General features: G+C 49.8%; 1 protein-coding gene across 1 annotated transcript; it reads right to left on the bottom strand.

Moving 5' to 3' along the window:
* POLR1B (RNA polymerase I subunit B) lies at window positions 1–25,945 on the bottom strand. Its single transcript, XM_002709591.6, has 15 exons — window positions 25,503–25,945; window positions 23,175–23,342; window positions 22,861–23,007; window positions 21,476–21,608; window positions 19,827–19,963; window positions 18,947–19,170; window positions 18,087–18,258; window positions 15,952–16,123; window positions 14,989–15,270; window positions 12,665–12,798; window positions 8,619–8,789; window positions 7,983–8,139; window positions 3,500–3,696; window positions 2,416–2,669; window positions 1–1,310 (listed from the first exon to the last, which is right to left on the bottom strand). The coding sequence occupies exons 1-15, from the start codon at window positions 25,677–25,679 to the stop codon at window positions 428–430; spliced, it is 3,408 nt and encodes a 1,135-aa protein (XP_002709637.1). The 5' UTR covers window positions 25,680–25,945; the 3' UTR covers window positions 1–427.
* Window positions 25,946–27,690: the final 1,745 nt, after the last annotated feature.

Below are 27,690 nucleotides of genomic sequence, written 5' to 3'. Positions count from 1 at the left end.
TTTTTGGTTGACAGTTTATTTTTTGGCAGACAGTTTTAACACCCTTGAGAGAAATTCAAGAGTAGCATTTACTGAATTAAAGTTACAATTTTTTTAAAGATTAACTTATTTCTTTGAAATAGATATACAGAGAGAATCTTCTACCTGCTTGTTTACTCTCCAGATGGCTGCAATGGTTGGAGCCGGGCCAGCCTGGAGCCAGGAGCTTCTTCCTGGTACAGAGGCCCAAGCTCCTGGCCATCTTCCGCTGCTCTCCCAGGCACATCATCAGGGAGCTGGATGGGAAGTGGAGCAGCCAGGACATGAACAGGAGCCCGTATGGGATGCTGGTGTAGCAGACGGCGGATTAACTTGCTACACCACAATGCCGGCCCCTATAATTTGTTTTAATCTGATAAGTCTTCTAACTCAAGAGACCGGTATCAAGTTATACGACATCCAGTTTCACCTTGATGTTCATGGCTGCCAGTTCAGCTACAAAATACCGAAAAACGTAAGGCACGGACACGGTGTCGATGGTGTCGCTGCGGTTACAGAGTGTACAGTTGTATTTTCTGTTGCGCATGGCAGACCAAGACGGCGGTGGCTTCTCCAGCAGCGGAGAGAGCAGGCTGCCGCACTCCACACACACGTGGGCTATGGAGCGGTCGGAGCAGTTGAAGAGGCGGTCATGAAGAAGAAAAGATGTGCCGTGAGCTAACAGAGCGTCGCGCTCCATCTCCCCAAAACGGATTCCGCCCTGGACATTCCTGCCCCCGATAGGCTGGTTGGTGACTCTGTCCCTGGCTCCAGTTGTTCTAACCTGAAATTTGTCCGAGACCATGTGGCGCAAGCGCTGGTAATAAACCACGCCTATGAAGATGTCTGCCTCCAGCTCCAGCCCGCTGATGCCACTATACAATCTCTCGGTGCCGTAGAAGTTGTAGCCGGCAGCCTTTAACATCTCGCCAAAGTGGTCCAGGGCCGAGTTCTGCTCAGAGAAGGTGAAGGGGGTGGCATCGTGGCAGAGGCCGTGCAGGGCTGCAGACTTCCCGGCCATGCTCTCGATCAGCATGCCGATGGTCATGCGTGAGGGGAAGCCGTGAGGATTGAACAGGATGTCTGGGACCATCCCACTCTCGGTGAAAGGCATGTCCTCGACCGGCCACAGGCGGCTCAAAATGCCCTTCTGCCCATGACGGCTGGCGAATTTATCTCCAATAGTCGGGTTCCGAGGGACTCTCATCGTGATGCAAATGCACTTGAATTTTCCACTCCCAGTGTCGTTACTGCACACTTTGATGTTATCCACAATACAATTTTCTTTACTCCTAGGAAAAAAGAAACCATATAGAAAAGTCAAACTGTTTGGTTAAGTTTACAAAGAAACTGAAGTTTTGTGGATATAACTAGTGCTTCATAAGGGATGTCTGTAACTTATTCTTACCTCTACTCGCCAATACAAATACTTCGTATCCCTAAAATATGAATAGGGCTTTTGATTCTGGTCACTACAGAATAACGGTCACTTGAAAGATAAGAACAACCAACATAACAGAAAAACTATTCTAATTCCCATGAACTCTAATAGACCGAAAACAAGAAAAGTAGAAAACAGCACAAGACATGTAGCTGTCTCATTTAAGCAATGATGGTTCAGCCATGACAAAGACCACAAAGCTATGGCTTGGATGTTCCCCTGCACATGTGTCCTGAAGCACCTTAACCCCCTCTGTAGCCCACACGAGGTCACCACGTCATGATGGACGGACTAGTGACCCTGCAGGAGGTGCAGGGGCGCTGTCGGGCCTTCTGTTTGCCACTGCGTGAGGACACCCAGAGGGGGTCATGTGGCAGGAAGGAGTGCTCCCCAGACACCCGCTCTGCCAGTGCCTTCCTCTTGACTTCCCAGCTTCCTCTCCTTTATAAATCACCCAGCCTCACTCAGGTATTTTGTTCTGGCAGCACAAACTGACTTAAGACGATAACCGAGGGGCCTGCACCATGGCACAGTAGGTTAATCCTCTGCCTGTGGCGCCAGCATCCCATATGGGTAACGGTTCTAGTCCTGGCTGCTTCTCTTCCAATCCAGCTCTCTGCTGTGGCCTGGGAAAGCAGTAGAAGATGGCCCAAGTCCTTGGGTCCCTGCATCCACATGGGAGACTGGGAAGAAGCACCTGTCTCCTAACTGGCGTAGCTCCAGCTGTTGTGGCCATTTGGGGAGTGAACCAATGGACGGAGGCCCTTTCTCTCTGTCTCTCCCTCTCACTGACTGTAACTCTACTTCTCACATAAATAAATAAAAATCTTTAAAAGAGACAGTAACCGAGTTACGCTTGCATTTTCCCCAAAACTTCTCTTCTTAAAAGATAACTGCCGTTGACTTCTGGCAATGTCACTGGGAAATGGCCTTTACAAAACAGCACGGAAACTTACTTATAGTATACCACAAAGCTCTCCCCGGTGTTGAGGTTTAGGTAGCCATAGTATGGATCTCCATACTGTAGTTTTGTTCCGATGAACGGCAAGCCATCATCATCTAATCTCTGCAAGATCCGCGGGTCACCAGGTTTGACTCCAAACACCAAACTATCATCTCCTTGCTTAATTTTTTCAGAGAGGTCTATGAACTCGGTCTTGTAGACACTTCCATGGGCAAAGCCGCGTTCCCAAGAAGCCTTATTCACAATCTGTGAAGTCAAAGAATCATCCGGGTGAGTAACTGAGGCCAGTCGAGGACTTGGCAAATAACAACGTGCAAGACTACAACACTTGGTTCAGGGTAACCAGCATTAGAGTTTAAAACTCTCCCCACAAAGCCCAAAGCACCAATGTTATCAAAACCCAGACAACATAGGAATGGCCCCAAACCTACTCATGCATACATGTAAATGGTGGCCATGTCCAAGACTACATTTAGTCACCATTCACTCCTAACATGAACTTGACTACGCATATCTGAACATCCAGTCTCTGTGCCCTCGAGGCTCGCCCACTTTCAGCTTAGACCAGAAACTATTTTACAGAACACCCAGGTGCCAAATACTCAGTACCGAGGGCACAAACATACTCCTTCAGTTCTCTCACAGTTAACAAAAAAGCTAAAAACCGAAAGCATCAGAACCACATCTAGGCCGGCGCCACGGCTCACTAGGCTAATCCTCCGCCTAGCGGCGCCGGCACACCGGGTTCTAGTCCCGGTCAGGGCGCCGGATTCTGTCCCGGTTGCCCCTCTTCCAGGCCAGCTCTCTGCTGTGGCCAGGGAGTGCAGTGGAGGATGGCCCAGGTGCTTGGGCCCTGCACCCTATGGGAGACCAGGAAAAGCACCTGGCTCCTGGCTCCTGCCATCGGATCAGCGCGGTGCGCCGGCTGCAGCGCACCAGCCGCGGTGGCCATTGGAGGGTGAACCAACGGCAAAAGGAAGACCTTTCTCTCTGTCTCTCTCACTGTCCACTCTGCCTGTCAAAAAAAAAAAAAAAAAAAAAAAAAAAATCAGAACCACATCTCCTGTAAAGCTTACCATGGCATCTTCCATGTCATAGCCCGTGTAAGAAGTCACAGCAACGATGGCATTGGTCCCAATTGGGTAGTTGTCCATGTCGTAGTAGTCATACATGTATGGCCTGACCAAAGGACTCTGTGGAGTCTGGAGACGATACAGCTTATTATCTGATCGGTCTTGGTAAGTGAGAAGTGGAAAGCCCATGGTTTGTTTACCTATGGAAAAAAAAAAAAAAGAAAAAAACCAAGAACCATGTTAGCATTTTCTGCTTTTCCACCTTAACTATAAATACTGGAAACAAATACCAGCATCGTAGGGGATTGAATCAATGGACCAATTAATCATGGTGGCTGTGCTTATGGCAGAGAAATGAAGTAGATCTTAATGTGACTGGATCATCAAGACGATGCCAGATGCGAAGAAGTTCAGAATGACATTTTCTATGAAACTATGTACTGCATTCCAAACAGTTCTACACCCAGTTCATGGACACACGCATAATGTAAACAGCAGATTTAAAGGCTGTACACAAACATAGGGTATCTCTATTAGAAGAGAATCCAATTAAGATTACTGTCTTACAAACAAGAAAGTGTCAATTATTTGTAAACAGGAGCTTCAAAAAATTCATGGAAAATGGAATAAAAGGTGGTTTGCACTTCCCATGACCTGTGTGAAGTACCCTTCATAAATTCTGGGCACAGGATTTAGGGTACAGGGAAGACTTTTCATGCACTCCTTTACAGTACAGGGAATCACTTCAGAACAAAGTGATTTTAAAAACATGTACCCGGGGCTGGTGCTGTGGCATAGTACACTAAGTCTCTGCTTGTAGTGCTGGAATCCCATATGGGCGCCAGTTTGTGTCCTGGCTGCTCCTTTTTGGATCCAGCTCTCTGCTATGGTCTGGGGAAGCAGCGGAAGATGGCTCAAGTGCTTGAGTCCCCACACCCGTGTGGGAGACCTGGAAGAAGCCCCTGGCTCCTGGCTTCAGATCTGCCCAGCTCTAGCTGTTGCAGCCATTTGGGCAGTGAACCAGTGGACGGAAGATCTTTCTCTCTGTCTCTCCTTCTCAAATATATAAATGAAATATTTAGAAACAAAGCAAAACATGTATCTATAGTGGAATTAGATAAAAAATAGAGGGGACTTTTAGCTTCCAGATAATAGATGGCTACTCCTGCAAGACCACCTTAACACTCTAGATTCAGGAAACAAAAAAATCCCCTCAACTATAAACACATGCACTGCCTAAAGCAATAGAGAATAACCCAAAGGAAACTGAGAGAAAGCAAACCTGGACAAAAGGCAGAACACTGCATGGATTTCTGGTGTTTTTAGTTTTTCATCTATCACTATTGCTTGCCTTGCAGCCCAGTCAGTGTAGTGGTTACAACCACGTTAAACCCACGTCCTTCCTGAGTTGAAGACCAAAGGATAAAGTTCAGAGAACAAACAGTATCTAGAAAATAAGGAAGCGAACTCTAGAGATGAGAGAACCACTGTGGAGAGCAACTCGGACTAGACTAAGTTACTGGAATTAAGACTTATTCTATGCATCTGCTCTCCCACAATATGGCGCTGGGAGAGGAGGAAACAGCTTCTACACAGCTGCCTCCAGTTCAACCAATAAACAGCAGGACCTGCTCCTGATTGGAGGAGAGCAGCGTACTCGGCATGTGGGTAGCAGAGTTGGGATTGGTGGAAGAGGACTATAAAGGAGGAGAGAGACAACATGCACGAGGAACATCTAAAGGGAACATCTATGAGGAACACCTGAGCAGCCCCCGAGAGAGCCGGCGGGCGGTGTGCCGCTCCCCCGCGGAAGTGGGGAAAGTGGCAGGGGGAACCGCCCTTCCACAGAGGTGGAAGGGTCGGTAGCCAACCCGGGAAGAACCAGCAGCAAACCCGGGGAGGGCAGAGCAGACAAAAGAACAACGCAGGGTCCTGTGTCATTCCTCCGTGAAGAGGGGGAGCGACATAATGGTGCCGTGACTCGGATATGAAGCCTAGGCAGGGTTTAGTGTCATTCCTCCATGAAGAGGGGGAGCGACAAACCACAAAGGGAGAGCCTTGAATACTGCCTGGCTTCAGCCTGGCCCAGCCCTGGCTGTTGCAGCCATTTGGGGAGAGAACCAGCAGATGGAAGATCTCTGTTTCTCCCTTGCTTTCTCTGTAACTCTGCCTTTCAAATAAATAAATAAATTTTAAAACCAAAATTCTACCCATACACTGAGTCTAAATCTCTGGTGGATTCCTGGACTATGCAGGTATGGGAGACAAGCAGCCCCCCTGAGAAAGCGTCCCCCAGCTGCTATGTCCACTGTTCACTGCTACACAAAACCAAAGCCTGTCCTCTCCACAGCACCATCGTGGATCCCACAGTTCATGGACAAGCAACCAGACAGGAAAACACCGCCCGCGCTCCAGGAGAAATGCAGTGAGTGGAGGCTGATGGTGAGGTGACCCGGATGCCAGGACTAAGACTGTAACACTCATTATATAAATTGTGTTCAGATATGCAAGGAGAAATACATCTTTAATGAAGGAAGGTGAGAAACTTTAGAAAACTGAAACTATTACAAAAAGAACCAAGTAGAAATTGTAGACAGGAAGAATAGTGTTTCAACAAAGTTGACTACGTTATTTTCTTAACGGCTTTACGACCAGCAATGCCGAAGCAGGACAAACACAAAGGAAACCACACCCACACAGCAGCAGTTGCTCTCCTACAAACCCGAAGTGCAGAGGAAACCTGAGAGACAGGCAAACCCGCCCTCTACACAGAGCGGGCCCCCACGAGGCCCAACACCACTGCCTTCTGACAGGAACGAAGCACAACGGAGACAGAGTGGGAGCTGGGGAAACAGCTCTAGGTGCCGAAAGGGAGCAGCTGCAGCTCAGGACCAATTATATGAGAGTGCCTCAAAGTGTTCACGAAAACCAGAATTCGAGGTGAGTGTGCTGGGCACAGACCATTTTGACATGCACGTACAGTTTCTTCATGATACACGTTTTTCATGAATTTCTTGAAGACTCCCTGTTTGTGTGTATCTCAAAAATTTTTGCACCCAAAATAAACTTTTTTTTTTTTTTTTTTTGACAGGCAGAGTGGACAGTGAGAGAGAGAGAGAGACAGGGAGAAAGGTCTTCCTTTGCCGTTGGTTCACCCTCCAATGGCCGCTGCGGCCGGCGCACTGCGCTGATCCGAAGCCAGGAGCCAGGTACTTCTCCTGGTCTCCCATGGGGTGCAGGGCCAAGCACTTGGGCCATCCTCCACTGCACTCCCTGGCCACAGCAGAGAGCTGGCCTGGAAGACGGGCAACCGGGACAGAATCCGGTGCCCCGACCAGGACTAGAACCCGGTGTGCTGGCGCCGCAAGGCGGAGGATTAGCCTAGTGAGCCGTGGTGCCGGCCTAAAATAAACTTATTTTTAAAATTCCACTTTCCACAAACTTTTTGAAGTCCTCTAGTCTATGCAGGAACACCTTCCCTGAGTGAAAGTGAAATCAGAGTTTGCAGATGATGGCTGGCGCGGCGGCGGCTCACTAGGCTAATCCTCCGCCTTGCAGTGCCAGCACACCGGGTTCTAGTCGCGGTCGGGGCGCCGGATTCTGTCCCGGTTGCCCCCCTTCCAGGCCAGCTCTCTGCTGTGGCCCGGGAGGGCAGTGGAGGATGGCCCAAGTGCTTGGGCCCTGCACCCCATGGGAGACCAGGAGAAGTACCTGGCTCCTGCCATCGGATCAGCACGGTGCGCCAGCTGCAGGGTGCCAGCCACGGTGGCCATTGGAGGGTGAACCAATGGCAAAAGGAAGACCTTTCTCTTTGTCTCTCTCTCTCACTGTCCACTCTGTCAAAAAAAAAAAAAAAAAAAAAAAAAAGAGTTTGCAGATGAGTGAAAATCGGGAGCACAGTCGCTAGCACAGTGCGCTGAAGGTGGTTCTTCAGGCAGAAGGGAAGTCGTGAGTGATGGAAACGTGCATCTGCAGGCAGGGGGAGTGATTATAACAGCTCCCGATCTTCCAGACGCGAGTCATGGTATTTCAAATTCAAAGTGTCGGACACGCTAGAAAATACCTTTTTTTTTTTTTAAATGTCCATGTCGAGAACCACAAAGAAAGGCTACAGAGCTACTCTAAATTTAAGGAGACTGACCAACAATGACAACTAAACGACGCGTGGCCATGAGCTGCGTGCTTGCTGCCCAGAAAATCTGGCATTTCTGGCCAGACTGGCCCAAGTCTGAACAAGGACCATCAAAGCACAGTACCAGTGCAATCTCCTGACTATAACAGTTCTCGTGGCTCTGGGAGTCCCTGTCGACAGGAACACGCACATGGAAACGTCTGGGGTAACGATGCATTGCGTCTGCGTCTCCACCCCAAAGGGAAAACTAAGTACCGGCGGGCGAACAAACCGGGCGGCACGCTCCTGGGGACTCCGCGCGGGCCCTGCGGCTCTGCTGCGAGCATGACTCTCCCGCCCTCCACGCCGCCTTACCCATCTGGCACTGGTACATGTTCCGGGGACTCTGGTTGTGATCAGAGAAAGGGATGAAGTTGGCGATGACGCTGAGCATGCTGTGAGGGAAGAGCTCCTGGTGCGTGGTGACGCCGGCCAAAACCTCGTCCTCAAAGATGGCAACGTTCAGGAAGAGCTGGGAGAGAGGGGTGGGCGCGTAAGGCACAGAACACCGGTGACTGTGGACGTGTCAGCTCTGCTCCTCAGAGGGCTCAAAGGCCCCGCGCCTGGCCCAGAATCACGCCCCGGGAGGACTCCTCTGGGGCGCACAGGGAACCCTCCTGCTTGCAGTACCGTCTGCTTTATGCATTTCATTCTGAACCTACCCTGGTCCAACTGTGAAGAGGACGGGAAGACGGGAAACTTCTCTGAGTAGCACAGAGTCCCCCGTTTTGCAACTGCAAGCATGTTGGCCAAATCTCATAGACTATTTCAGTCTCACCAGCCGGGGCAGAGCCAGGTACAGAGGAGCTCTGGGGGCTGGGCAGGAGGGGCAGGAGGGGCAGGAGGGGCAGGAGGCACGTAAGGGGACCACTAAGTCACTCTGAAAATCACAGAGAAGCACACACCCTCATCTCTCTCCCTCTCTCTCTCTCTCACACACACAGCCTGTACCTGCTCCATAGTTCCAATCAGTTCTTCTTTGCCTAATTCCAAGTTCTGCACAGGCCGGACGAGCCTACAGGGAGTGGTAAAAAGGTACAACCCCGGGTACAGGCTTGGTTTTCCTGTCATGGGGACAAGGGCCACCTCCATCCAGGGGGGAATTCTTTTTTCTCTCAGCACCTGTTTTCAACAAAAGAGAGTGTTCAATAAGAACTAGTGATGTATTTTACATGACTCCCTCCCCCTCCTCACCACCCTGCTGGTAGGTGGGTACAATGGAGGAGCTCTAACATGAAAACCAGTATTTTAAGAACTTAAAGTCACTCAAGTAACAACCCCAGTGCCCCGAGGCCACTGCTGTCCACGCCAGTCTCATCCCCAAGCAGAGTGCCAATGTCCCCACATCGAGAGGGGCAAGAACCCGACCTCCCTGACAGCTCAGCCCATTACTAGACAAACCAGCAATGAGTGACACTGGGGATAAGGTGAACTAAGAGAGTGCACGTATCCAGACTAAATGAAATTCTGCCTCCTGATGTCTAAAATGCAATAGGTTATTAGTTCTATTTCATTTCATTTTATAGTTTCACTTATTTATTTGAGAGATTAGTTATTTGGTTTACTCTCCAAATGCCTGCAATAGGCAAGCCTGGGCCAGGCTGAAGCCAGGAACTCCACCTGGGTCTCCCATGTGGGTGGCAGGAACTCAAGCACTTGGGCCATGATTTGCTGCCTCCCAGGTGTATTAGCAGGAGCTGAATTGGAAGCAGAGGTAGAAATCCATCCCAGGCATGTAGATATGGACGCAGGTGTCCCCAAGCTGTTTAACCTGCTGTACAACGCTCACCTCTGGTTTTAACTTTAAATGTATTAGATGAAAAGGTCCTTCCCTTTGAGAGTTAAGGATAAAATAAAACAAAACAAAACTAGTAATTCCTGAGTGAAAGAAGAAATACAAACTATAATTACAGAAATTTAAAAAAAAAAATAACATTCACGTATCAGAATTCATGCAGATTGTTATACACTATTAATAAAAATGGAAGTATTTTGGGTAGAGGAAAAATAGAAAGATGCTCATCAAAGTTTCAGTAGCACCAGGAGAAAGTTCTGGGAGCCTAGGGTACAGCAAGTGACTATGGTTAATAATATCATACTGTATACTATTTCAAATACACACCCACTCTCACCTAGATGGTAATACAAGGGGCCAGCACTGTGATGTAGTAGGTTAAGCCTCTGTCTACAGCGCCAGCATCCCATATAGGTGCCTTTGCAAGTCCTAGCGGCTCAACTTCCAATTGCTCCCTGCTAATGCATCTGGGAAAGCAGTGGAAGATGGCCCAAGAGGGAGACCCAGATGAAGCTCCTGGCTCCTGGCTTTGGCCTGGCCCAGCTCTGGCCATTGCGGTCATTTGGGGAGTGAACCAGCAGGTGGAAGACTTCTCTCTCTCCCCTTCTCTCTCTGTATCTCTGCCTTTCAAATAAATAAATCTTTTTTAAAAATGGTAATAAAGGCCGGCGCCACGGCTCGCTGGGCTAATCCTCCGCCTGCGGCGCCGGCACCCCAGGTTCTAGTCCCACTTGGGGCGCCGGATTCTGTCCCAGTTGCTCCTCTTCCAGTCCAGCTCTCTGCTGTGGCCTGGGAAAGCAGTAGAAGATGGCCCAAGTCCTTGGGCCCCTGCACCCATGTGGGAGACTTGGAAGAAGCTCCTGGCTCCTGGCTTTGGATCAGCGCAGCTCTGGCCGTTGCAGCCAATTGGGGAGTGAACCATTGGATGGATGATCTCTCTCTCTCTGACTCTCCTCTCTCTGTGTAACTCTGACTTTCAAATAAATCTTTAAAGTAGAAAAAAAAAGCACATTTCTCAGGTCTGGCACTGTGGTGTAGCGGGTAAAGTTGCCGCCTGCAGTGCTGGCATCCCTGGTTCAAGACTAGCTGCTCCACTTCCAGTTCAGCTCTCTGCTATGGTCTGGGAAAGCAGTAGAAGATGGCCCAAGTCTTTGGGCCTCTGCACCCGTGTGGGAGACCCAGAAGAAGCTCCTGGCTCCTGGCTTCAGATCGGCCCAGCTCTGGTCGTTGCCCCCATTTGGGGAGTGAACCAGTGGATGGAAGACCTCTCTCTCTGTCTCTACCTCTCTCTCTGTGTAACTTTCATAAATAATAAATCTTAAAAAAAAAAAAAAAAAAAAAAACCACATTCCTGAGAGAACTGGTGGAATCTGAACATCGACCGTGGCTTCCGCCAACATGCCCTTCCCAGCTTTAGGTAAATGTTATTTTGGTTACTGAAGAAAAAGTACTTGATCTTGGAAAAGATACACTGAAATCTTTACGTAAAGGGGGACGTGATTTCTGTCTCGTGATCTCAAATTGTTCAGAAGAAAAATGATAAAGAGCACAGTACACAAATGATAAAGAACAAACACCTGGTGAACTGGCTAACAGGCATTCAGGAGTTCTCTGCAGGGTCCAAACAGCTTTTCTCTGAGTGTAAAATTGTGTCAATGTCTAATGATTTTAAAAACTAAGAGACAGCAGAGTATTACCACCAGCTCATCCAGGACAGCTCTTCTGTAGACTGCTACCTAAGCAGCCAAAGCTCGTTGTCAGGAAGAAAAGTCCAAGATAAGTTACTCAAAGAACGGCACTCTACTTTGTCGCTCCCCCTCTTCATGGAGGAATGACACTAAACCCTGCCTAGGCTTCATATCCGAGTCACGGCACCATTATGTCGCTCCCCCTCTTCATGGAGGAACGACACAGGACCCTGCCTAGGCTTCATATCCGAGTCACGGCACCATTATGTCGCTCCCCATCTTCGTGGAGGAACGACACAGGACCCTGCGCTGTTCTTTTGTCTGCTCGGCCCTCCCCGGGTTTGCTGCTCGTTCTTCCCAGGTTGGCTACTATCCCTTCCACCTCCGTGGAAGGGCAGTTCCCCCTGGCCACATTCCCCACTTCCGCAGGGGAGCGGCACACCGCCGGCCGGCTCTCTCGGGGGCTGCACAGGTGTTCCCCTTAGATGTTCCTGGTGCATGCCGTCTCTCTCCTCCTTTATAGTCCTCCTCCGCCAATCCCAACTCGGCTGCCCACACGCCGAGTACGCTGCTCTCCAATCAGGAGCAAGTCCTACAGTTTATTGGCTGAACTGGAGGCAGCTGTGTAGAAGCTGTTTTCTTCTCTCCCAGCGCCATATTGTGGGAGAGCAGATGCATAGAATAAGTCTTAATTCCAGTAACAGTCTAGTCCGAGTTGCTCCCCACATACTTGACTTTAAAAAAAGGTATTTTCAGGTCCTAGAAGGCAAGCGAGGAGGAGATAACACGTAATCCCTAGTCCCTAAGGTGCCTGTGTCCCGTACTCGAGGACCCGGGTTTGATACCAACTCTGGCGCCTGACTCCAGCTTCCTGCTAATGCAGGCCCCGGGAGAGGTGATGGCTCAAGTGACTGGGTTACTGACACCCACATGGGAGGTCCAAACTGAGTCCTTTGCTACTGGCCTCAGACCCAGCCCAGGCCTGCCACTGTGGGCACTTGGGGGAATGAATTAGTAGATAGGAACTCTCAAAAAAAGAGAGACAAAAGAGGGTATGATGTATGTCTTTTTGTTGTTGTTGTTAACACTTAATAAATACTAGCATTTTTCTTCTTGGAGGATTAGCATTTGTACTCTGTTCACCCTTTAAAAGCAGGCAGATGTTTGTATTTCTTATATTTCTCATGTATCTTTACTGTTATTGAAATGTTCATATTTTGAAATCCCTTATATGCTATTAATATTAACAAGAAGGAAAAAGTTAAAATTTATTACATTGGGATCTCAATGAAACGACCAAAAACTGCAGATGGGCCAAACGTGTCACAGACCCTGCCAAGGAGGTCAGCAGTGGGCAAGCCTTTGCCCACGGGAGGAAAGTACTGGCAGCTCTTCAATGAGCTTCAAACCACTGGCCGCTGACCACCTGAGACTGCCCTAGGGCCATCTCATCCATGGCAAAGGACCCAAAACCGAACGTCCAGAGACGCGACAACTCACAGACTGAAGATCACCTTAAAAAGACGGAGAGAATCTGCGATGCCGGGAGCAAGCTCCTTATCCACCCAGCCTACCATGACGCCATCCAGCAGGACAGGGTAGCACTCGCTGTACGGTCGGTGTGGAGCCCCATCGATGGGTGTGACCCCTGGCGAAGGAACAGACGGGATGATCACGTCAGAATGCTGTAGCCAACATTTCTTTTTATTTATTTGACAGGTAGAGTTGGAGAGAGAGAGAGAGAGAAAGGTCTTCCTCCTGTTGGTTCACTCCCCAAATGGCTGCCACGGCCGGCGCTGCGCCGATCCGAAGCCAGGAACCAGGCGCTTCCTCCGGGTCTCCCATGGGGTGCAGGGCCCAAGCACTTGGGCCATCCTCCACTGCCTTCCCGGGCCACAGCAGAGAGCTGGCCTGGAAGAGGAGCAACCGGGACAGAATCCGGCGCCCATATGGGATGCTGGTGCCGCAGGCGGAGGATTAACCAAGTGAGCCACAGCACACCGGCCCCTGTAGCCAACATCTCAAATGCCCTCCGGAGGGTTCATCAACAGCTTCAACAGTTTACATATCAACTAGCCTTGGGGGAGAGGAGCTGCAGGAGAGGGAGGAAAGGTAGCCTCTCCCTATACCCGTACACTCTTTAAAGTATGACGTCTGAGCCACGTACACATAACTGTTTTCAAAAATATATAATTATTTGCAGATTCCATACTTATAATTTACCTGCTTGCTACTTTTTATTTGTAACCACAAAAGCAAGATTAAGGGCAGTTTCAAGGCCATCTTAGGACATGCAGCCGCAACTCGGGCGTGCGTATTCCCAGCTGAGATGGATCAAGGGGACGCGCGGCTTTGCCTCAGCTCTGACACTGGAAACAGGTGGAACAAGTGCAGGCCGCTCAGTGCTTGCGGCCTCTCTGCTTTCTGTTGGCGACTCTGCTACTTAACGCGGACCTCAAGCACAGCACTGCAGTGCTGTCGGGCACTCCTCAGGGTGTGAGGCTGTGCTGCACGCTATCCAGGTACACTTACAGTCACGGTGCCCCGCAACATCCAGGAATCAACAGCACAAGCTGAATAAGGTGCTTTCACTAGAAACACATAAAACTACACCAGCTGACCAAAGCGGCTGTGACCTGGGGCTTGCAGGAGCACCCCTGGAACTGCAGCACTCACTAACTCAGGGTGGCAGGGGCTTTACAGACCCAGCACCACCACCAAGAACCACCTGTCATCAGGCGAAAGGGCACTCACCCAGGAGCCCCTAAGAGCTCCTGAGGACCCGAAGCGTTTACAGTGCCCGACCATCTCTGTCGCTTCCTTCCCCAGGCCCGGAGCAAACCACCCTTCCCATCTCCTCTTCAGCAGGGGACACGTTTCCCATCTGCCCACTTCTTTCTTTTCGCCTTTCTCCCATCTCCCAGGCTTTGGCATTTAAATCCCCAGTAGCAAACAAAGCCATCCTTTTCCTTGTAGATGGTGAATGTACAAATTATACTGCTTACATTCTCAATCTTGTGTATTTCTTCATGCCTTTCTCTGGGGCCTCCTTCTCTCTGGCCCCCCTCTAACTGGGAGAAGCACTTGTAAGCTGACATTTCTGGACCCCTGACTCCACATTCTCTGGTTGCTAGAGAAACTCTATGATCATCTGACCCCTGGGAAGTGGAGGCGTTCACCAGAACCACATAAAACTATGCCAGTTGACCCAAAAATGTGTAAGCCTTAATCCCACTGGAGAACCTACCCACAGACCACCAAACTAGGTCTCCAAATCACAACTGGAGGACCCCAGGACTGGCAACTGTTCAAAGAAAAAGCTGTTTATTCTAAGTATGAAGGTAAGCTCAAACCAAGCATCAGACACAGGAGAACAGTGTGAGAGAAGCCACAGCAGAGGCAGCAGCTGCAAGGTAGCCAGGAGCAACGGTTATATACTTGGCAGCATTAAGTATACTGGACAACCTTTTTTTTTAAACATCTTCCTGCACCAACACGGCAGGGGTCCTCCCACAGAAGTTTGGAGAACTAAAGTTACACAATAGCTTCTATACTTCCAATATTAACTGCTGGTCTTGTTCAAATGTCTTGATACTGTTCGTTTCAGAAAGAACAAATCACCTACCCACATTGAAGTTCTCCTGTTTCCTTTTTCAAAGAATGAATTTGATCTTCCAAAGGCAAGCCAAAAAAGTAGCCCAACTATTGCATAGAAGAGTGAAAAGGAACTTCTGTGAGAAGTCACTACAGAATCCCCAAAGGGGCATTAACCCAACAGTCTGTACCTGTTAGAAGCCATCCACCCAAACCAGACCGTTCACTGCTGTTGGTCACATACCCAGGCTGCACAACAAAGGTGGGATGGATGTCGTATACACAAACTGCGTAACGACCTCGCAGATGGCAGTTAAGTGGTTCATCAGACCACAGGGCTCCCCGTCTGGGGTGTGCACAGGGCACAGGAAGCCCCAGGATTCCGGGAGCAGCCTGCGGACGGTGGTGGTCCTCATCTTGGCAAAGTCAGCCCCTCTGTGCACACAGCGGAAATGGGAGAGGTAGCGTATGAAGTTCAGCTTGTCAGCCACAACACAAAGTCCAGAATCTTGCAGGAAGCCCAGACCTTAACAAAACAGAAGTCACTTGAAAAGGGTCAAGCAAAGTCTATTTGTTCAATCTTTGAGAAGACAAATCTTCAGAGCACTCTATAGATCAGAGTGGGTTACTCCAACACATACTGTTAGCAGTGGTAAGTGGAGCTTAACAAAAACAGTGAAAACAACCCCCCCCACCAGGTTTCACAATCACACCCATTGGCTCCCCGTCTCCTCCAGCACCAGCCCCTTTGTGGGAGAACATTAAGTCATTAGATTGATGTGGGAGGCAGGCCAGCGGATTCACACCCTTGAGTTAGCCCGCTAACCACAGAATCTGCATTAGCAGCATCTGTTACCAAAATAAAGATTTCTGTCCCCAGGCGTGACTTTTCAAAGTTCAGGTCACTCGAATGCAAACAGCTGAGGGACTTGCCATCTATCAGCCCAGGCCTCCTACCAGGCAGCCCTCCCTCAAGAGACCTAAGTAGTTTTCCAGGAGGCACAAGAAAGGCATTTGGTGCTAAGAACTGGCCTAAAGCTACACAGACACCTAGTCTAAAGCCCTCCAGGCTCACAGACATTTACCAAAATTCACCACTAGAGGTCAGTTTTCAGGGAAAGGGGGCAGTTTCTTTTTAAACAGAACCTCCCTCCGCCACCTGTAAACCCCAGTCTGCAGGTAACTGGAAAGGCCTGTTTAATTTCACCTGTTTTAGAACGTAGGTTCCCAGTAGCAAGAAGATACTCAAATGGCCTGGTAAGGTCTGCTCCCATACTAAAAACCTTCAGCAAATTTTCAGTGTTTATGGATATGTTGGTCTTCTGAGCCTTCTTATCCAAAGCTATTTTAATAGACGTTAACCAGGCTTCCATCTTTTCCTAACATAGGAAAAAGAAAAATTCAATTTAGCCAGGCATTTCTCAAGACAGACTTACTCGCCATCCGGTTTCCGGGCACCAGGAGCACTTCGTGGTAGGGAGCTGTCCTGTGCACCGTAGCTGCTTAGCAGCATCCCTGGCCTCTACCCACTGGATGCCAGCAGCACCCCCACCCCAGCTGTAACAACCAAAAATGCCTCCAGACATTGTCAACGTCCCTGTGGGGTGGGGACAGAACCTCTGCTCTAGATGGTCCACGTTAATGGACAGAATCACTTGTTTGCTTTGGTATAAATTTTAAAAAATTCTTTTAATGACTTACTTTTATTTATTTGAAAGAGTTAGAGGTAGAGACAGGGAGAGAGGTCTTCCATCCACTGGCTTACTTCCCAAATGGCCACAACAGCCAGGGCTGGGCCGATCCGAAGCCAGGAGCTCCTTCCAGTTCTCCCACGTGGGTGCAGGGGCTCCAGCACTGTGGGCCATCCTCTGCTGCTCTCCCAGGCACATTAGCAGGGCACTGGATCACAAGTGGAGCAGCTTGGACCCAAACAAGCACTACAGGCTGGGGCTTTGAGCCCACTGCGCCACCGTGCCAGCCCTTAAATTAAAATTCTAACTGAAGTTTTTAACTGACACCTCTCATCGAGCCACTGCAACAGCTTCCACGCCAGGGACAAGCAACAGCAGCAGAGCTCCGAGGCGGCAGCAGCAGTCCCTGCGCCTGTCAGAACACCGCCAGCCAATGAGGGCTCAAAGTCTCCAGCTGAGATCCAACAGCCAGGACAGCTGCCCAGTGAGCAGGAACAACAGACACCATACAACCTGAAACCCAACAGCAAAGGGACTGAAGACAAAAAAGACCAAGAGGAGGAAAGAAGCCCACGGAGGTGAGGGACAGACACAGGCAACGCTGCGAGCTGGCAGAGGAGGAAGGAGAAGCGGAAGGAAGCTGAACCCTCTTCTGCCAGGCCTGCCCATTTCGCTCCTTCAAAGTTTGGTTTCAGTTTTGATTGACATTTAATAACTGTACAAACTTGTGGGGTGCAACATGAGGCTTCCAGACACACACACACACACACACACACACGCACACTGTAATGACCAAATACAAACTACCACCAAATCAGCTTTCTTAGTGAAATTACTTTTTGTGCCACACCATTCTCCACATCTCCACACCCCCCTGCCCAGGATCAGTTCTCAGTATTTACGCCCTAAATACCGAGTTAGCAAATCCCAGACCACCGCTTCCGGGGAAAACACGGGGCGCTGTTCCCGCAGGTCAGTGGGTCAGTCCCCGATCCTCTTTCACGTGCGCTTCTACTGGAAGAAGGCTTACTACACAGCCTCGGTTGCTCAACACCCACAGGCCTTCGTGCACTGAGGAACACGAGGCTATCTCTGGAGGACATTTTAAGCACTGACCATCACCAACAAAAAAACACAAAAATGCCACAAACGAGGCACTAAGCAGAACCCTGAAAAAGACCTTTGCTAACCGTGTTGGTGCCGAGAGAAGGCAAAATGTTGCCTTTCTGACAGCCTCAACAGGGAGCCCAGGCATCAGGAGACCAACTTCCACAGCTCTGCCATGCCAGTGAGTGACAGCAAAAGCCCCTCGTATTGCGGTCCCCAGTAAATTCTAGCGAGCAGGTGAATTCACAAACACGCACTCTGTAAAGAACAGTGAACGCTATGCACACACACAGCCCATTCGCACGTCACCATTAATGCTGTGACCAAGACTGATGCTGTCTTCAGAAGCATAAAAATATCAGACACATTTCTGAATCCGGTGTCAGCCAGGATTTCTGACTAAGTGTCTTACCGCTCACAACAAGAAAGAAACTGTGCAAAATGCCCACACTGGGAGTTCTAAACGTGCAGAAAACACTACTGGGCGCCCTCACCCCATTCTGCGATTCTGCGAGCGGGCATGTGGTAAGAGCAGGGCGTTTACCTTCAGAAACATAAGGAAGAGCTGACCAGGCGTGAGCACCTCTTGGTTCACTAGACTATCAGGATTCTCCTCCATGCACTCGCCTTTGGCTAAGGCAAAGAGCTTCCGGGTCATGAGACAAAGCAGGTAAAACTTTTCAGTATTGGATTTCAAGTGGATACAGATGCACTGGCTGTGAAAACAGAAAGAAAACGCTTAAAGAAACTCAGTTGCTAATACCGCCTAATGTCCTACAGACCAACATCCCCAGTGCATGTTTACTTAAAACAAAAATCTTTACATCAGTAAAGTTGCTTTTTCCTGTTTTCTGACAACATGAGTGAAAGAACAGAACAGGGGCCAAGGGCTCGCCCTGTGCTGGCCAGTATGGGAGCAAGCAGCCCCACATGGCTATTTCCATTTAATCCAAGCTGAGGATCTAGTTTCTCAACTGACTGGCCACGTTCTAAATAACTGGCCCGTGGCTTCAGCTGCCTGTGGACAGAGCTGGTATAGCGCTGGACCTTGGGAAAATACAGGGACACAAAGCCTGCAAGTGTCAAACACGCACAAGGAAAAATGTGTGTCCACGTACACGAGAGCAATCAAGTGTATGAGATACAGTGTGAACAGCTGGTGGATGTATGTGCCCAATTTGGACATTACTTTAGAAGTCTGAAATGATTTCAAAATAAAAGTTAAAAAGTACAGTAACATCAAATGAAACTACCAAAAACAGAGAGGGGAGTGAGAATGTCTACAGAGACAAAGCCAGCCCCTACCAGCCTGGACAGGATTCCACCCCAGTTCACCCTGACATTCTGATGACCGTCAGCATAAAGAATCCCCGCCCCGAGGAAGCGGCAGTGGCACAGACATACTTAAACAGGAATTCTGCGGCCTGCTCATTTGGATACCAGTCTGGAAGGTTGAGTTTCACTCTGAAGCACTCGCCGAGATAGTTGAGAACCTGCTTCTGTGTGAAGCAACCCTCTTCCGCGACAATCCTCAACATCTGAGAGACAGAGTTCCTAAAGAAAGAGTCAGCCTCTTTCCCCTTGATGAGTTCCTGGAAAATCTGGTAATCGGAAAAGCTGACAAGTGCCTGGAACGGGGTGGGGAAAGGGTATTTTTAATTGCTCACTAGCAACAGATAAACTATCTTATTCATTTAGTAGCAATTCGCTCCTCTGATGATTTTAACACCCAAGAAAAATGAGCGTCCCACAGCTGGCCTCTATTGAAACACAGCACTGCGTGGATGATAGCCCCAGCAACTGCCCCTGGTATTTCACAGCCTGGGTGGTGTCCCCCACGGAGCTTCAGGGTGACCAAGAGAATAAGGTGAAAAAGATAACGTGAGACACCCCAGGCTAAGTCATAGAGGCCACTGCCGCCTGCACCAGATCCTCCTGGTTCACGACCTGAGGGCAGGAGCACACAGCTGCCACCAGGAACCTATGGAAGGGCCCCTGTTTGGGGAAAAACTGAGATCTGCCAACAGCCAGCGCACATCTGCCAGCCATGGGGCTGAGCCACCTGGGAAGTGGATTCTCCAGCCCTGGGCAATCCTTTGAAATGACCCAGCCCCTACTGACACCCCCCTGTGCCCCTCGGAGACCTCAAAGCAGACTGCCCACCCCCCTCGAATTCCTGAGGAACAGATGTTTACTGAACAGTGAAGAAAAGCATGACGGAATCCATCAGATCTGCACCGGATACTCCCTCCATAACCACAACAAAACATTCAGTAAGTCACACCTTAAGTGCAAATCCCAAAGGAAGAAAAAACAGTTCCTTCCGGTAAATAAAGTTCAGCATCACCGTGCCATTCTCCAGGTAGTGCAGGTTCATATTGACTGCAGAGTGCTCCTCCCTCACACAGTGCATGGACACTCCTGCGGAAGCAAGCGGCAGAGAGCCAGGGTTCAGTGACAGACGGACACAGCACCAAGCGCTGGGAGTGGCCAGGGCTGGCAACCAAAATGTCTCTAGACCTCGCCAAATGTCCTCTGGGCGTGAAATCTCCCCAGGTTCAGAGACAGGGACGCAAAATAACTGAAGTTATGAAGTTAACCAAACTACAGAGTTTCCCTCCACCCATCTGAATGGCATGTCCCTCCCCAGCCCCCAGGAACGAGGTCAGACAGCACGGCATATCCCTCCACCCTGTGGGGAGCTGGTGGCTTCATCCAACAGTTCAAATGGAGAAAAGGAGGATTTTGGGTTTGCAACATCAGTTGAAGATTGCTAAGACATACCGCACCAGTTGATGCAAAGGAGTAAACTAGACACGTGGGTGTGCTGAGACATGCTTCTGGGCGTAGTACGTACAGCTACAAGTAAAGGCCGACTTTCATCTCAATCCTCAATCAGCGTAGGTTGTTTGGTTGTAGGGGTCGCCCCAAGAGAATAGTCTTGTGAAGTCTGGCGCTGTCACAGAGTATTCAGCCAGAGACCCCCAGAAGAGTGCCGTGGGCATCTAAACAAGACTTCTGGGGCCACATCCCCTGCAGCCACGTCAGGCCAGCCTTCACCTTCGTAAGCAGTAACATAAACACTGTGCTCTTCCCGTTGGAAAAATAGGAAGTAGGTTTCCCACTATGAAACTGGAATCTTTTTCAACTTTAACATCATTTTGAATTGTGGTCCCTTCCAGGGCCAGAGACACACAGCACGACCCGAGGGCGGCTCCCAGTCAGCTACACAGTCCCCAGGGGAGGCAGCCCGCACTTCACACAGGGCTGTGTGGCCAGCTTTCCCCTTGTCACGTCCTACTGTGTCCACAAAATGCCCATCTGTGTGCATACGCAAGATGCTCGGCCCTTTATAAAGCAGGCTCTGTGTTAGATGATTTTGCCCAACTCTAGGCTAATGCAAGTGAGTGAGGCTAAGCTCTGACGGTCTGTAGGTTAGAAGCAATGAACGCCGTGTTCCACTGAGTACTTTCATCTCATGGTGGGCTGAATGGGACACAACTCTGTCGTTAAGTGAAGGAGCATGCCATATGTTCCTTGTGTAATGAGCACCACAATCAAGCTGATCAAAACATCAATCACTACCCAGTTATCATCTGTGACTGTGTGTGTGCATGCGCACACGCACACCTGGCAGTCAGGACACTGTATTATCAAATTTCAAGGAAACAATGCAGTGTTACTAACCATCACCACCATGCTGTACATTAGATTCCCAGAACTGATTCTTCTATAACTAGAAGTCTGCACCCTCTGACCAACATCTTTCTTGCCTCTCTACTTTCATGATGAAATCATAACACAGAAATGCTCAATACAAAAACAAAAAATATAAACATGAGAACAAGTCTAAGGACTGTCTGGGTACATCTACTTAAAAAAAAAGGCTTAACACTTTCCCAAAAGAACACTGCAACCATCATGAGAACTCACCATACTGAGTATAGCCGGGTCCTCTGCTTCTCCATTTCGGTCTCACCATCGCAATGGGGAAATTCCTCCGAGGCATGATCAACATGCGGATGACTTTTTCAATGCCATTGATTATAAAATAGCCTCCCATTTCCTGTCAGAGATAAACTGAAATTTGCTAAAAAGACACCTCACCGACTATACACATGAACCTTATTCCTAGCCAGATGTGGAACCACACACAGAAGTGGTAATGTACACACCTCTGTGAATGGCCCTGCTGATCCCCTGAGAACAGGATAGACATGGTTTATGTGTGAAACACTCTTCTCTCGTACATGAGGAAATGGAAGAAAAGTGTGGAAGGAAAATAGGGTACTTCCCTCTCCTGGACACAGGAAGGAAAGGCCAACTGGACAGGCTTCTGTTCACCAAAATGGCATTAAAACAGCGCCACGGGTTAATGCCCTGGCCTGAAATGCCAGCATCCCATATGGGCGCCGGTTCTAGTCTTGGCCGCTCCACTTCCAATCCAGCTCTCTGCGATGGTCTGGGATAGCAGTAGAAGATGGCCCAAATCCCTGGGCCCTCGCACTCACGTGGGAGACCTAGAAGAAGCTCCTGGCTTCAGAACAGCACGGCTTTGGCTGTTGCGGCCAGCTGGGGAGTGAACCAGCGGATGCAAGACCTCTCTCTCTCTCTGCCTTTCTTTCTCTCTCTGTGTAACTCTGACTTTCAAATAAATAAAATAAATCTTAAAAAAAATTAGCTCTGGGCAATATCACACTTCCATAATAAAGAATCAGGCATACCACGGCTAGGTCTCCATGCTGCCTAACAGTGAACCCTCCTAACAGGGGGGTAGCGGACACTCAACTTCCCAAAGCCACACACGGGTAAGGGGAACAACTACAAGTCAAACCCAGGTCTGACACCAACACCCTCTTCCCGCCACGTGAGTCTCCCTACTGCAGGCAGAACCAGCTCATCTCGATTCTTCCAGCTCAGCGCTGCGAAGCCACCCACCACCGTGGAGAGAAGGTGTGCGAATCATAAATACGCTCACAGAATGCTACCCCAGCAGACAGACATTTCTCACAGCAGCTCTGGGGGTTAACACAGCTTTAAACAAACGAAATTCCTAAAAGTCTCCAAAAAACCATCATTCAGAAAACTGGGGAAAACCTCCCAGTTCTTTCCACCCCCCTCCCTCAATTGCTCAATTATATAAGCATTTTTTCATTCTGCCTTGGGGAACAGTCAACAAGAGCCTGAGAGAGTGTGCAGACAGGGTATCAACATCTCATTTCACCTATCCAGAAACTGGAGCAGAGAAAGAAAACCCGCTCCTAGCACGTTTCCCACCCTGGAACTTCACTGCCCCGGGGCCCGGACCCCACCGCTACCTCTGCCTCCTCGTGGTGCTCAATGAGGGCCTGGGGAGAAAGGTTGTACAGGTTGCAAAGCTTGGACTTCACCATGATGGGAACATGGCCGAGAAACTGCTTAATGACTCCTTTGGAGGTGCCATTTACTGCCCAGCTGATATCAGCCTAGGTGAAAAAGAGAAAAACACTCTTAGGAAGCAGACTACATCGAATGACTTCATGCTTCAGGTTTCAAAGACGGGCGCTCTCAGACGCCAGCACCAAGAAGGCAGAATTCTGTATGAACCCCAGAAGCCATCCGCCCTGTGGGAGCCAGGCGCGGTCACACTCACCGTCAGCTTCCCACGGTAGGTGCTCCTTCGGCCCCGGCATTCTGCTGGGTACACGTTGAACTCTCTGCAGATGGTGCCCTTGGGAACCGTGGGGGGACTGATCACAGCGTCCACGATGGTAAGAGTGATGCGCTCATCTTTGAAAGCGAATTCAAAGGGAGCTATGGCCTGGAATACAATACGCATGATTACACGGCCTGCATTTCCAAGGCACTTTTTCTCTAGGACTCCTGCAAATCCCTGTGTTCCTTAAGCACTGAAGCCCGCAACGCCACCGTGACAAACAGAAGAGAGTTAAGACGACATGCGGTCCACTCTTCACTACGCACTTCAGGCTGCCACGCGTTAACTCGGGGTTGTTCTGTCTGCCATGAGCAGAGCGAGGAGGCTCTCAGGATACAGCTGGCACCAGGCCAACGCGCCTGCTCTCTGACCCCAGCGCCGACCTTCTCCAGTCTGACCCTGCTCAGACAGCAAGGAGAGGGAAGCCTCCTTCCGACTGGGCTCACACTGGCAGCCCACCAGACACAAACAACCCTCCGGCTTAGTGTTAGAATGACAGGAACACGGACGGCGGAGCCGACTAAGAATACACAGGCCATCCGCCCTCATGTGAATTCAACCCAGCTTTTCTCAGTTTTATCTAAGACTGATGGTACTTTAGAACTGAAATGTTAAATATATTTCATGTCTAAGGGATGTAGTGTCAAAACAGGGAGAGGCAATTAGAAGATCTGCTTCGGGGCCGGTGCTGTGGCTCACTTGGCTAATCCTCCGCCTGTGGCACTGGCATCCCATATGGGCTCTGGATTCCAGTCCCAGTTGCCCCTCTTCCAGGCCAGCTCTCTGCTGTGGCCTGGGAGGGCAGTGGAGGATGGCCCAAGTGCATGGGCCCTGCACCCGCATGGGAGACCAGGAAGAGACACCTGGCTCCTGGCTTCAGATCGGCGCAGCGCCGGCCGTAGCGGCCACTTGGGGAGTGAACCAACGGAAGAAAGACCTTTCTCTCTATCTCTCTCTCTCTCACTGTCTATAACTCTACCTGTCAAATAAATTAAAAAAAAAAAAAGAAGAAGAAGAAGAAGAGGAAGATCTGCTTCTCCAGCTCCTGGCTCCGGTCTGGCCCAGCCCCAGGTGTTGCAGCCATTTGGGGGGTGTACCAGTGGATGGAAGACTCTCTCTCTCCTCCCCTCCCCAACTCTGTTACTCTGCCTCTCACATAAATAAATCTTAAAAAAAAAAAAAAAAAAAAAAAAAAAAAAGACTCACTCGTGCAAGCCACAGCTGCACTCTCGGCAGGTAAACGCCGCTGAGCCTTGACGCTCACGTTAGTGAAATTCTTTAAAGTTACCGCAAACGCTGACCCACGCTCCGGGGAAACACGAAGTCAAGTCCCTGAGAGCCTCTGTCACAGCTTGCCATCAGCCGATCAGTACAGAACCTCGCCCTACCTGTTCCTGTTAAAGGGCGCCTCACTTGATAGACGGCTGAGCAGCGGGCGTTCAGCTTAGCACTTATGATGCCCACATTCCACCCTGGAGCGCCTGCACCTGCGTCCCAACTCTGACTCCGCTTTCCTGCGAATGCAGACCCCGAGAGGCAGCGGTGATGATCAAGCAGTTGGTCCCTGCCTTGGCCCAGCCCCTGCTGCTGCGGGCATTTGGGGTGGCGAACCAGTGGGCAAGAGCTCCCTCTCTCTTCCTCTCATATAAATAAATAATAAATTTAACAGCAGAATGGTCTGAATGAAGCTTACCTAACGTGTATTTTCATCACAGCTTTCCTGTGCCCAGCAACAACACAAAGTACTTCAATGTATGTTTTCAGGCACTATTTCAAGTTGCAAAATTATCAACAAACAGTACAAAAATGTGAAAAAGGCTGCACCAGACAGCAAAAAGAACAGGTGTTTATGTCTGAGAACTGAAATCGAGAGGCAGAACACTGTCTTATTGGATCTCAGCTGGGAACGCGCGCATCGGGCAACTCAAATGTTTGCTGTTCTACGCACGGAAAGTCACAAGTAAATTTTAGTGAGTAAATGAATCTGTGAATTAGGAATCCCCGAAGGATGAAACTAGTTGTGTTCTGAAAAAATCCACATGATGCACACATGAATTCTGAGCCGCAGAATCGAAGGATCCACTCCACAGAAGCTAAGCAAAACCGGAGCCTCCCCGGCGCCTCGCCGGGACCCCGTCGCCCGCCCGCCTGCGGGACCTTCTCCCCCACGAGCCCCCAGCCTCATGCACCCTGCCCAGCCCCCTCCTCCGCCAGCCTGCCGGCGTACACAGCCCTCCGAGGCGCCGGGGGAGGCACCGCGCTCACCTGCACCGCGTGGCCGAGCCCCTCGCGCACCGCGTAGTTGAACGACTCCACGTGCGCCCGCGTCAGCTCCTGCAAGGCCGCCTTTTGCTGCTCCCGCGGGATCCCGTAAGAGGGGTCGGTCAAGTGCTTTAGGCTAGGCCCGCTGGGCAGGGTCCGCCACCGGCCAACCGGATCCATGTGTCCGCCGGAGCACCGAGAAGCCAGCGGCAGCGCGCCACACGCAGGAGTCGCTGCCGGAATCCCGGCGCCCGCGGCCTGCTGGGAAATGTAGTTTCTTCATGTTCCGCCCGCCTTCGGCCCTCCGGTGTTATAGGGTCGACTTGGAACCAAAACCATGGAGCGAATGGACCGGTTAGAACTGTACAGAACTAGAACAGGGCGAGAGCGCACCTTCAACTCTCTTCCGCCCCACTCAAATCCTTCCTTCCTCCGCCCCCAAATACCGGAAGTGAAGCTTGCTGCAAGCCCAATTTAGCTGGTAACCTCTTTGGTCCTTCTCGCTCAGTAAGGATCGCCGGAGAGCGGACTTGGGGAGACACTCAGCTCGAGTTGTGGCTTCAAGGAGAGCGCGGTCTTGTATTGAGTTCCGGGCTCTAAGCTTTGCCCCTGGCCCAGCCCTGGCTGTTCCAGACATTTGGTAGTGAACCAGCAGATGGGAGCTCTGTGTCTGACCGTCTGCCTTTCCAATAAAACATGTTCTTCCGCTTTAAAAAAAAAATATTTATTTGAAAGAGAGCGAAAAAGAGATCTTCTGTCAGTTGGTTCACTCCCTAAATGGCTGCAACCCAGGCCACCGTCAGGAGCCCAGAACTGTTTTGTTTTTTGGTTCTTTTAAAAAATGTATTTATTTTATTTGAAAGGCAGAGTTACAGAGAGGGAGAAAAAGAGATCTTCCACTTGCTGGTTACAGAGAAAGGGGGAGAGAGGTCTTACTTCCAATGATTCATTCCCCAGATGGCCACAGTGGCCAGAGCTGTGTTGATCCAAAGCCAGGAGCCAGGAGCTTCTTCCGGGTCTCCCATGCAGGTGCAGGGGCCCAAGGACTTGGGCCATCTTCCACTGCTTTCCCAGGCCATAGCAGAGAGCTGGATCAGAAGTGGGACAGCCAGGACTTGAACCAGCACCCATTTAGGATGCTGGCCCCACAGACAGAGGCGTAACCTACTACACCATAGCACCAGCCTGGAGTCCAGGACTCTTTATCTGGGTCTCCTGTGTGGGTGGCAGGGTCCCAAGCACTTGGGCCATCTTCCACTGCTCTCCCAGGCACATTAGCAGGGAGCTGGATTGGAAGTGGAGCAGCCAGGACACAAACTGTTGCTCATATGGGTTGCAGTGTGGCTTAACCCACTGTGCTATAATAGACAGCCTCTGTTCTTCCATTTTAAAAAATGAAACCCATTGTGTGTATTGTATTTTTATTTATCTATTTAGCTAGTTGGTAGACATTTGGGTTGTTTCCACTGTTTGGCTATTACAAATAATGCTGTGAATATCTGCACAAGTTTTTGTATGGACAGGTTTTCAATCCTTTTAGGTTTTATAGCTAGAAATGGGATTTCTGAGTCATACATTAACTACATATTTATTTATTTATTTATTTATTTATTTTGAGAGGCAGAGTGAAAAGAGATGAAGAACTTCCAACTTGTGATTCTTTCTCCAAATGCCCGCAACTGTCAGGGCTGGGCCAGGGCAAAAGTGAGAGCTTAGAACTCAACCCAGGTCTCCCACATAGCTGACAGGAACCCAATGACTTGAGCCATCATGGCTGCCTCCTGAGTTTCACATTAGCACCTGGACTCAGGAACTGGAGCCAGGAGTGGAGCCCAGGCATTTCACTGTGGTGCATAAGAGCCTTAGCTGCAGACTTAAATGCTAGGCATTGCCTGCCCCCGTGCTTAACTTTTTGAGGTTGTAAAGAACTGTTTTATGAAGGAACTGTTCCACAATTCTACATTCCCCACACCAATGTATAAAGGGTCTGATTTTTTCCATCTCCTTACCAGTACTTACTATTGTTTTTTATTGGCGGCATCCTGTTATATATAGGATGTTACATATAGGATGTGCCCATATAGGATGCCGGCTCTGCAGGCAGCAGCTTTACTTGCTATGTCACAGCACCGGCCCCTGCTTCACTTTCAATTTAGCTCCCTGCTGATGCACCTGGAAAAGCCGAGGAGGA

Source organism: Oryctolagus cuniculus, chromosome 2 (genome assembly GCF_051225735.1).
Source record: "Oryctolagus cuniculus isolate XC-2025 breed Fujian yellow rabbit chromosome 2, ASM5122573v1, whole genome shotgun sequence".
In the NCBI taxonomy this organism is placed as follows: domain Eukaryota; kingdom Metazoa; phylum Chordata; class Mammalia; order Lagomorpha; family Leporidae; genus Oryctolagus; species Oryctolagus cuniculus.
Note: the sequence above shows the minus strand (reverse complement) of the source record. Positions and strands in the feature narration are given on the sequence as shown.